This window comes from Primulina huaijiensis, chromosome 2 (assembly GCF_012295235.1).
Source record: "Primulina huaijiensis isolate GDHJ02 chromosome 2, ASM1229523v2, whole genome shotgun sequence".
Lineage (NCBI taxonomy): Eukaryota > Viridiplantae > Streptophyta > Magnoliopsida > Lamiales > Gesneriaceae > Primulina > Primulina huaijiensis.
This window is the reverse complement of record NC_133307.1, coordinates 8,849,091-8,861,156: the sequence shown is the minus strand read 5'-3', so window position 1 is coordinate 8,861,156 and position 12,066 is coordinate 8,849,091. Positions and strand designations below refer to the sequence as shown.

The 12,066-nt window shown below is 37.4% G+C and overlaps 1 protein-coding gene and 1 long non-coding RNA gene across 3 annotated transcripts; one reads left to right on the top strand and one right to left on the bottom strand.

Annotated features, from left to right (window-relative positions):
- The first annotated feature begins 754 nt into the window (after nucleotides 1-754).
- On the top strand, nucleotides 755-1,562 carry LOC140991919 (uncharacterized). Its single transcript, XM_073462091.1, has 3 exons — nucleotides 755-943; nucleotides 1,018-1,154; nucleotides 1,232-1,562. Exons 1-3 carry the CDS (start codon nucleotides 755-757, stop codon nucleotides 1,560-1,562), a joined length of 657 nt encoding a protein of 218 aa, XP_073318192.1.
- A 1,153-nt stretch (nucleotides 1,563-2,715) lies between these two features.
- Nucleotides 2,716-4,537, bottom strand: LOC140959283 (uncharacterized). Of its 2 annotated transcripts, XR_012171962.1 has the most exons (4): nucleotides 4,301-4,537; nucleotides 3,937-4,041; nucleotides 3,762-3,840; nucleotides 2,716-3,273 (listed from the first exon to the last, which is right to left on the bottom strand). It is a non-coding gene; the product is annotated as an uncharacterized lncRNA (long non-coding RNA). The 2 variants fall into 2 exon arrangements; XR_012171961.1 differs by lacking the exon at nucleotides 4,301-4,537 and having other exon boundaries at nucleotides 2,717-3,273; nucleotides 3,937-4,266.
- Nucleotides 4,538-12,066: the final 7,529 nt, after the last annotated feature.

Below are 12,066 nucleotides of genomic sequence, written 5' to 3'. Positions count from 1 at the left end.
AATGGATCCAATATATGAATTTATGTGTTACCACTGTCAAATACTCTTTTATTGTTAATGGGCAGGCTATGGAACTTATGACACCACACAGTGGGCTTCGCCAAGGTGACCTTCTATCACCATATCTTTTTATTATATGCACCGAAGGACTATCGGCGCTCATCTGGAATGCTGAAAGGCTAGGACACATTCATGGGATTAAAGTTTGTCGAGAAGCTCCATCAATAAGTCACCTCTTCTTCGCCGATGATAGTATGCTTTTCTTCGAAGCCAATGCAATTGAGGGGAGTATGTGAAGAACATTATTGAAAGATATGAGAAAGCTTCTGGCCAGGCAATAAATCTCTCAAAATCTGGCATCATGTACAGTGGTAATGTCCCCAACAATGAAAAGGCAGCTATATCAGATCTCTTGGGAATCTCGACAGGATTGGACACAAGCCGATATCTTGGTCTCCCTTCATTGATTGGAAGGAAGAAAAAATAGATTTTTGCTTACCTTAAAGACAGAGTATGGGCACGCTTACAAGGATGGAGAACGAAGCCACTGTCAAGAGCTGGGTGTGAGATTCTCATCAAATCAGTGGCTCAAGCAATACAAATTTCTGCACGTCTACCCCCCCCCCTCCCCTCATTGGCAGAAGAAATACAGAGGATGATCAAATCATTCTGATGGGGCAGGAAAAATAACGCAACCAAAGGGCTGAACTGGTTTCGATGGGAAAAGTTGTGCGTCCCAAAAGAATTTGGCGGAATGGGCTTTAGAGACTTCTATGGTTTTAACTTGGCAATGCTGGGAAAACAAGTATGGAAACTCTTGAGTGATCCTAATGCTACAATATGTCGTATCTACAAAGCTAAATACTACCCAAGAGGGGATTTCTTAAATGCCAATATCGGGCATAACCCAAGTTTTGCTTGGCGTAGCATTTTGGCTTCCCAAGTAGTGTTAAAAAGAGGCTATAGATAGAGGATCGGTGATGGTAGTCACATCAACATTTTATCAACATTTTGAAGGACCCGTGGCTTCGTGATTCCTCAAATTTTTATGTTGAAAAAGCTATGATCCCGGAGTTGCATGACTGGACAGTGCAAGATTTGATGGTGCGGGCTCACGAGAATGGGATCACGAAATCATTGAATCTATCTTTGAGGTCAGGGACACTAAAAAAATCATGGAAATCCCACTAGTACAGATACAACTCCAAGATAAGAGAATCTGGCATTTCAGGAAGAATGGGGCTTACATAGTGAAGTCAGGCTACCATGTGGCTATGAGCTTGGATGTGAATCTTGAATCAAGGAAAATACAGGGCAACTGGAAGGCCCTCTGGAAGGTGGATGTCCCTCCAAAGATAAAAAACTTCCTCTGGCGAGCTTGTAGAAAGTGCCTTCCTCACCGCATTAACCTGCAGAAGCGAGGAATTCAAGTGTCAGCTTTATCCGTGGTGTGCAACAAGGACATGGAGACTTCATGTCATACGTTTATTACCTGCCCATACACAAGAGAATGTTGGGCCAATGCGAAGCTGAATCAGGTAGCGAAGCCCAAGCCGAAGTAGCTGAAGGCTTCACACAGTGGTTATTTAAGATCATCCAAGACCTTAGCGGAGCAAAATTGAGAAAGTTCGTAACTATCCTATGGGCTATCTGGAAACAAAGGAATTCCGCATTATTGAACGACCACCTAGATACCCCAAATAGAGTGGTAGTCTCATCCATGAGTTTTCTTTACGACTGTTTATCACTAGCCAAGAGCAACAAAGAAGTACTTGACGCAAGCACAAGGAATCATTATGGTATTTGGACACCACCCCCTAGTGGTACTGTTAAATGTAATATTGACGCAGCCTTTTTTGATGACATAAAATCTGCCGGGATAAGTATGGTGGTGCGAAATGAAGAGGGAAGATTTCTTATGGCCAGAACTAACTTGATCAAAGGACTCTGTTGTGTCAGAGAAGGAGAAGCAATAGGACTGCTGGAAGCTCTGTCTTGGATCCGCAACTCGAACTATCTAAAGGTTCTCTTTGAAGTGGAAGCTATGACGGAATCAGCTGCCGACATAACGGAGTTTAGAGGCATAATGGGTAGATGTAGAGACATAGTAGCTACAAACCCAGGCTTTTCGGTTCATTTTACTCGTAGACAATCAAACGAGATTGCACATGTGTTAGCTAAGCATTCTCGTTTTTACGCTAGTCCTTACGTTTGGTCAGAAACACCAATGTGTATTGGTGCCCTTATGAATTTGTACCTTTACCAATCTGTTATTGAATGAATGCATTTTTTCGTCAAAAAATTTTTTTTTTACTTTTTACCATAAATTTTTACTTTTTCTTAACATCTCACAATATATTAATAATTTTGTATATTTTAATTTTCACCAGTTTTTAAAGTTGTATTTGAAATGAAATATTTGAATCTGAGAAAATTTGGAAAAATTTCATATTGCTATGATTTTGAATCACAATTTGAAAGTATTGTGTATTTGAAATTCATTGTCCAGTTTTGTCCAAACAAATCCATAGACTGAAATCTCTAACTTCAAATCTATCTATTTAAACTCTTTTATTATTCTATTATACTAGAACTGTAAAAATATTTTAAAATTTTAAAATGAAATTCTCTCTTAACCCTCAAAAATCCATTTCTCAAAACTTCCTCTCTAAGAACTTTTGTTTTTCCGAAACAAGAAGAAAAACATAGCAATGCCGAAACTTTGAGTGTCTCAGAGATAAAAATACTTCACAAAGAAACTGCGACCCAGAATGAGAGAAAGATACAAGGTTACAACAGATGAAAGCTATCTATTATTAAATGAGACCTGGAGCTTCTTCTCATATCTTGAATTGAAACTCCAAATTAAATCCAGGTTTAATGCAATGGCGAAAAAAGTCTGAACTGCTATGCGCAAAACGCTGGCCGACTTTCAAATACAATGCAGGATGCAACAAGAAGGTCCCAGAGATTATCCACAAAATGCAGGGTACTCAGGGTAACAAACGATTATGATATGTTGATTCTACAATGACTTCTGGCGTATACCATTTAATTACTATATAGATGGAAGCCAGAAACCGATTCCAGCTACCGTAAGTTGACGATGACTCTCTGCCAGCTAATGCAGTTGGCCGGTACAATACAAGAGTTTAGATTATGATTGATACACGGGACATCGAAGGAAGTGCAGCCTGCACGTCCAAAGTTCCTCCTCCACCATCAGGAGCTACTCGGGCATTGAGTTCTTTGGTGAAAGTGACAATACAAGACCTACACATATTGAAGAAATATTGGATGAGAATACGCAAACTGAAGAATTTAAATTAAGGACAGAAATACAATGGTACCTGACTCGTGATGAGGTCAAAATAAGATACTAACATACGCAAATTACTAGTTTATGTTCATTGTCCCTAAGCCATCAACCGTATTTCCATTAATATTAAATGGAACAACAAGATCATAACAAGATCATTGAGAAGTTATATTAATAATACTAAGAAGGTTCAAATGCAGGGGATATTTATGACAAATTTACAGGAACCAAAAGCATTTGATCGGGACCCTTTTGTATCGCTCGCTTGGAACAGAACGCACTCCTTCAGAAAATATGGAGAAAGAGCTTCCCGAGCAAATGATAATTTTTACATTATTACCGAATAGTCCACATCCGAATTTTGAGGCAGACAGAAAACATGAAATGCTGAAGATACGATTGAAAATCATTAAAGTATAAAGACATCTCAAAATTTAGATACCTCTAGAATGCAAAAGAGATGATTTGTGGGGCTAGACTGGAAGGAAGCCTTGCCACTCAAATAATGGTCCTGCTGCAATCTAACAGTAGATGAAAAAGTGGCATGATAAGTAATATGAATATCAAGGAAATAATGGGAAATGAAAAATGTATATCCACAGGTGGATGGGACTTGCCTAGATCAACTCTTCACCCAGCTTTTGGATCAGAGCCGCTACCCTCGATGAACTGAGGAGAACGCGCAGGTAGTATGAACTGTGGCTGCTGTGGAATAGGTGAACCTGATACAACCAACATATTTATCGCAGGGCTTCCTGTTCAAAACTAAATTTAAAACGATTTGTTCCATAAAAAGCAAGTTAACAAACACCATGGATGACATACAGAAAGAAGTACTGCGTATAAAATCCTGGTAGGGAACAAAATACTGGAGGACTACAAATCAATAGAAATGGTGGCGAACGATATGCTGTCTGTAATGAGATCTAAATGAGGTGGTGGGAGTTCTGTTATTGACGTCATGGGGCCGAACATATGTACCTGTAGGATTCGGCACTGGAATAGTTGGGACAGGATTAGTTGTCATTGAATTGACACTAGTTCTGGCAAACTGCATTATTTGATGACTAGGTATTGCATATCCTGGTAATGCTGTATAACCATGACTTCCAGGAATCGCCTGGCTCAACTGACTGTAAGGAAACATGGTTGTGTTAACTGCTCCAGGTACACCATATATGTGAAGGTTCTGCTGACTTCCGTTGGGATTGTAGACTCCCTACAAGACAACTTAAGAATATGACTTAAATAATTATTAGAATAATGATATTAAAGAAAAAAAACTTCGACCGTTGAGACAGCCGGCACAAGCCCTGATAAAAGAGGAGTGCCGTAAAAAATATATCACCGTTGATATTAGGCCTGAGACAGCCAACCAATTATTGCGTCACACCTCTTCACATGGATATAGTTAAAACAGATTAACGTGAAATGCTAGGTTGTCGCCCGCTTTAAGCGACGCGCTTCACCTACTCTCGGGTGTAGTGTCAAATGAACTAGGCGCACTACAACAGCGCCCGGTTGTAGTTTTTGCCCTATAAATATGATCTCACAAATACATTCAATCACTCCAACTTTCTCTTCTTCTCTAAAAATTTTTCTTCATCAAATTTTCGAAAAAAAAAAGAAGATGGCTTTCTAAAGGTTATTTTTAATTATTTTGGTTATAATACTCACGAATCTTGTATTTATCGGAGAATATTCTCCTCGTGTGTTTTTTTTTATTTTTACGAATTGTTGTATTTGTTGTTTATCCATTACTTTATATTTCAATATTCATTAACTAATAAAATGCATCATAATTGTTTTTTATTACCACCATGTCAAACTTGGCAAAGCTCGAATTCATTGCTCTTGATATTACGGGGAAAAATTATATGCCATGGACTCTCGATGTAGAAATGCATCTTGAGTCATTGGGTCTAAATGAGACCATAATAGAAAATGTCATATCTACATCACAAGAAAAGTCAAAACCCATGATATTTTTGCGCCGACATCTCGACGAATGATTAAAATGTGAATATCTAATTGAAAAAGATCACATGGTTTTGTGGAAGGGATTAAAAGAAAGATTCGAACATATAAGGGAAGTTATACTTCCGACTGCCCGAGATGAATGGAATACGTTGAGATTCCAAAATTTTAAAAAAGTCAGTGATTACAACTCGGCGATGTATAGAATAATCTCGCAATTGAAATTTTGTGGGCACGAGATTACTTAAATGGAAATGCTTGAAAAAACATTTTTCACTTTTCATGCATCGAATATAACTCTACAACAACAATATAGAGTGCATGGATTTTCGAGATATTCTAAACTTATCGCATGTCTCATTGTAGCGGAAAAGAATAATGAGCTGTTAATGAGAAATCATCAGGCACAACCCACTGGTTCAACGGCATTTCTTGAAGTAAATGTCATAAGCAAAAATGAATTTAAATCTGAAAACCAAAATAAAAGTTATAGACAAGATTTTGGTCGAGGACGTGGCCGTGGTTTTGAAAATAATCGAGATAGTTACTCCTATAACTCATCTCAAAAGAGCGTACCAAACCATCCATTGAAAAGGCATCATGAGAATATGAGTGTTAATGAGAATCACTCAAAAAGATTTGAAAGTTCTTGTTTTAGATGTGGTACTCCAGGACATTGGTCCCGTATTTGTCGAGCCCCTGAGCACATTTGTAAACTTTATAAAGAATCAATAAAGGGGAAAGAAAAAGAGACCAACTTCATTTAACATAGTGAATCTTTGAGTGATTCAACTCATTTTGATGCTGGAGATTTTCTGATTGATTTCTCGGACAATGATCAATTTGCTGGTGAAATAGATATGTAAAATATTTTATTTTTCTATGTACTCGTATGATAATGTTTTATCGTGTGTTATATTTTTACATATGTATTTTATTTTTATAAATGTATTTTCAGTAATTTTATTTCATTGCATATTTTTTTTGAATTTCAAATATGGAAAATGCTATGAACAAAGCTGAAGTTTGCATAACTGATAGTTGTACAACGCACACTATCCTCCGAGAGAAAAGATATTTCTTGGAACTAAAACAAACAAAAACAATGGTGAATACAATATCAGGTCATGTAGACTTGATTAAAGGTTGTGGTAAAGCACAATTTTTGTTACCTAATGGTACAAATTTTTTTATCAATGATGCTTTGTATTCACCACAATCGAAAAGAAATTTGTTGAGTTTTAATGATATATATTCCCATGGGTATGATACTCAAACAATGAATGAAGTGAATGAATAATATATATGTCTCTTCACATATAAATCAGGAAAGAAATATGTGATTGAAAAACTACCAATGCTCCCTACTGGATTGCATTATACACATATAAGTCCCATTGAATCAAATATGGTAGTTGATAATTTTTGAATATTAACCAATTGGTATGATCGATTAGTACATCCTGGTTCAACAATGATGCGAAGGATTATAGAAAATACACATGGTCATCCGCTGAAAGACCAGAAGATCTTTCAGAATAATAAGTTTCAATGTAAAGCATGTTCTCTTGGAAAATTTATTATAAGACCATCACCAGCCAAAATCCAAACTGAATCACCAATGTTTCTTGAACGTATTCAAAGTTATATTTTTGGACCAATTCATCCACCATCTGGACCATTTATATACTTTATGGTATTGAATGATGCCTCCAGCAGATGATCGCATGTATGTTGATTGTCAACTCGAAATGTTGCATTTGCAAGATTACTTGCTCAAATAATAAAATTGAGGAATCAATTTCTCGATCATACAATCAAGAAAATTAGACTTAATAATGCTGATGAATTTACTTATCAAACTTTCAATGATTATTGTATATCTATGGGAATCACTGTTGAGCATCATGTTGCTCATGTACATATACATATGGATTGGCTGAATCATTGATTAAACATCGGCAACTGATTGCTAGACCAATGATTATGAAAACAAATCTACCTATTTCTATATGGGGACATGCAATTTTACATGTTGCTGCATTAATTCGCATCAGACCAAGTGCATATCATAAATACTCCCCATTGCAGCTTGCATTTGGTAAAGAACCAGACATTTCTCATCTGAGAATTTTTGGGTGTATGGTGTATGTGCCTATTGCACCACCTCAATGAAAGAAAATGGGACCTCAAAGCAAGATTGGAATTTATATCGGTTATGATAGTCCATCAATCATTCGATATCTTGAACCTCAGACAGACGACATGTTTACAGAACCTTTTGCTGATTGTCATTTTAATGAGAAAATCTTCCAAATGTTAGGGGGAGACAAGAAACATACCGAAAAAGAAATTACATGGTATGTTTCATCATTGTTACATCTGGATCCAAGAACAAAACAATGTGAAAAAGATGTACAACAAATTGTGCACTTGCAAAGAATAGCAAATCAAATACAAGATGCATTTACAGATGCAAAAGGGGTAACTAAATCATATATACATGTTGTAAATGCTCCTGCTCGAATTGAAATTCCAAAGAAACAAATTGAAAATCATGATGTCGTAAAACGCCTGAAGCGTGGAAGGCCAGTCGGTTCCAAGGATANTGTTCCTGAAGAAACACATGATGATGAAAATGTTTTGTCAGAACCACAAACTGACGAGAATCATGAAATCTCTATCAATTATATTAATACTGAAAAAATATGGAACCGAAAAGATATAGAAGAAATTGATGATATATTTTCTTATAATGTGGTAATCGACATCATAAATGATAATGAAGATCATGAACCAAAATCTTTTGGTGAATGTAAAAATCAGCAGGATTGGATAAAATGGAAAGATGCCATCCAGGTTGAGTTGAATTCGCTAAATAAACGTAATGTTTTTGGACCTATAGTCCTTACACCTGAAGGTGTAAAACCTGTTGGATACAAATGGATTTTTATTCGAAAGCGAAATGAGAAAAATGAAATAGTAAGATATAAAGCTCGACTTGTTGCACAAGGTTTTTTTCAAAGACCTGGAATTGATTATGAAGAAACGTATTCTTTCGTGATGGATGCAATTACGTTTCGGTATTTGATTAGCTTGGCAATATCTGAAAATTTAGAAATGTGTCTTATTGATGTTGTTACAGTTTTTTTATATGGATCACTTGATAGTAATATATATATGAAAATCCCTGAAAGATTTAACATGTCTGAAGCACAAAGTTCAAAACCCAGAAAATGTTATTCTGTGAAATTACAAAGATCATTATATGGGTTAAAGCAATCCGGCCGAATGCGGTATAATCGGTTAAGTGATCACTTGATGAAAAAGGGATATGTAAATAATTCAATATGCCCTTGTGTTTTCATTAAAAAAAACAACATCCGGATGCGTAATTATTGCTGTATATGTTGATGATTTAAACATCATTGGAACGAATAAAGAAATTCAAGAAGTTGAGTCATATTTGAAGGAAGAATTTGAAATGAAGGATCTTGAAAAAACCAAGTATTGTCTGGGTTTACAAATTGAAGAAAAAGAATGTGGAATATTTGTCCACCAAACAAATTATATAGAAAAGATCCTTAAACGTTTTAATATGGATAAATCAAATCTTTTAAGCACTCCAATGATTGTTAGATCATTAAACATAGAAAATGAACTATTCCGTCCATGGGGACTTTACCAGAAACATCTGTGATTCCTACTTCCATTACCAAAATTACCACACCACAATCCACGCTAAATCTACCGGTAATACCGCCAATCATGGGATCTTACAATTCCAGTGGAGATACTGAGCCACCAAACTCCTTAATTATAGGAGGTGGGTGGGAAGAACACGTGATGGAGATTACAGAAGAGAGGAAAAGAAGACGTGGGCCAATATGGAAGTTGACAAGTTTCAGGAAGTCACTGAAGGCCATCATTCCACTGGACCTACAGACAACAAAACCGAGCTTTTGCTACAGGCAGGACCTGGTCACCAAGCCTGCCAAGGTCAATGATTGTCTTAAGCTGGAATTGTAGGGGTTTGGGCCACCCCCGTGCAATTCCTACCCTCTGCGACTTGGTCCGTGTACATAAGCCTGATATTATTTTTTATTTGAAACACTAGATCATTCACAAAAGATCGACGACATTCGTGTCCGGCTTGGTTTTGAAACTTGCTTTGCAGTTGACCGATTAGGACGTAGCGGTGGTATTGGGGTACTTTGGAGAAAAACTGGGGATTTCACGATAGTGAATTACCTTAATTCAATTATGGAAGATTTTTGGGAGCGAAACAAGGAGATAGATGTGATACGAAGGTTCAAATCCTGTTCGGAGATGCTGGAACCTTGGGGCAAAATAGTAGATGGAAATTTCCGCGCTAAGATCAGAAAATGCAAGGAACAATTGGAGAAATTGAGGGACAAACATGATGAAGACTCCATTACAGAATTCAAGGACATTAACGAACGACTTGCTGCTCTATTATTGCAAGAGGAAGATTATTGGCGCCAAAGAGCAAAACAATATTGGCTTAAAGATGGGGATAGGAACACACGGTTCTTCCATACATCAGCATCGTTAAGGAAAAAACCAATAAGTTAAACCGACTCAAAGATGCCAATGGTCACTGGCAAGAAAAGCAGAGTAAAATATGTGAAGTGGTCCACGATTATTTTCAAAACTTATTCTCTGCCGATGCTAACAGCCCATATAAAGTGTTATATGAGGTTCGACCTTGTGTCACAGATAGCCAAAACGAAAAATTGGTAATGCCGTTCACGATAGAAGAGTTTAAAGAAGCTGTCTTCGACATGAAACAAGATAAGTCCCCAGGCCCCGAGTTTTAACCCGGTATTCTTTCAACGGTTCTGGGAACTAATTGGGACAGAAGTAGTTTCAAGCTGTGTAGGGTGGCTACATGATATAAATTTTCCCCTTACACTCAATGACACAAATGTGTTACTGATCCCAAAATGCAAAAGCCCACAGTCAATGAAAGATCTTCGACCCATCTCTCTCTGCAATGTACTATACAAAATCATCTCAAAGGTCCTAGCAAACCGATTAAAGAAGGTGTTGCCCCACATCATCTCACCATTTCAATCAGCTTTTGTAGTCGGTCGCTCCATAAAAGATAATGTTCAAATCGCTTTTGAAATCATCCATCACATGAAAAGACAATCTCGAAGGAAAACATGAGAAGCGGCTATCAAGATTGACATCTCAAAGGCATATGACCGTTTCGACTGGGCCTACCTCCTTTGGATCATGGAAAAACTTTGTTTTGCACCGAAATGGATCCAATATATGAAACTATGTGTTACCACTGTCAAATTCTCTTTTATTGTTAATGGGCAGACTATGGAACTTATGACACCACACAGTGGGCTTCGCCAAGGTGACCCTCTATCACCATATCTTTTTATTATATGCACCGAAGGACTATCGGCGCTCATCCGGAATGCTGAAAGGCTAGGACACATTCATGGGATTAAAGTTTGTAGAGGAGCTCCATCAATAAGTCACATCTTCTTCGCCGATGATAGTATGCTTTTCTTCCAAGCCAATGCTACTGAGGGGAAGTATGTGAAGAACATTATTGAAAGATATGAGAAAGCTTCTGGCCAGGCAATAAATCTCTCAAAATCTGGCATCATGTACAATGGTAATGTCCCCAACAATGAAAAGGCAGCTATATCAGATCTCTTGGGAATCTCAACAGGATTGGACACAAGCCGATATCTTGGTCTCCCTTCATTGATTGGAAGGAAGAAAAAACAGATTTTTGCTTACCTTAAAGACAGAGTATGGGCACGCTTACAAGGATGGAGAACGAAGCCACTGTCAAGAGCTGGGTGTGAGATTCTCATCAAATCAGTGCCTCAAGCAATACCAACTTTCTGCATGTCTACTTCTCCCCCCTCCCCCCCTCCCTCAGTGGCAGAAGAAATACAGAGGATGATCAACTCATTCTGGTGGGGCAGGAAAAATAACGCAACCAAAGGGCTGTGCGTCCCAAAAGAATTTGGCGTAATGGGCTTTAGAGACTTCTATGGTTTTAACTTGGCAATACTGGGAAAACAAGAATGGAAACTCTTGAGTGATCCTAATGCTACAATATGTCGTATCTACAAAGCTAAATACTACCCAAGAGGGGATTTCTTAAATGCCAATATCGGGCATAACCCAAGTTTTGCTTGGCGTAGCATTTTGGCTTCCCAAGTAGTGTTAAAGAGAGGCTATAGATGGAGGATCGGTGATGGTAGTCACATCAACATTTTGAAGGACCCGTGGCTTCGTGATTCCTCAAATTTTTATGTTGAAAAAGCTATGATCCCGGAGTTGCATGACTGGACAGTGCAAGATTTGATGGTGCGGGCTCACGAGAATGGGATCACGAAATCATTGAATCTATCTTTGAGGTCAAGGATACTAAAGAAATCATGGAAATCCCACTAGTACAGATACAACTCGAATTTGGCATTTCAGCAAGAATGGGGCTTACACGGTGAAGTCAAGCTACCATGTGGCTATGAACTTGGATGTGAATCTTGAATCAAGGAAAATACAAGGCAACTAGAAGGCCCTCTGGAAGGTGGATGTCCCTCCAAAGATTAAAAGCTTCCTCTGTACCTTTACTTTACCAATCTGTTATTGAATGAATGCATTTTTTCGTCAAAAATTTTTTTTTTTACTTTTTACCATAAATTTTTACTTTTTCATATCTCACAATATATTAATAATTTCGTATATTTTAATTTTCACCAGTTTTTAAA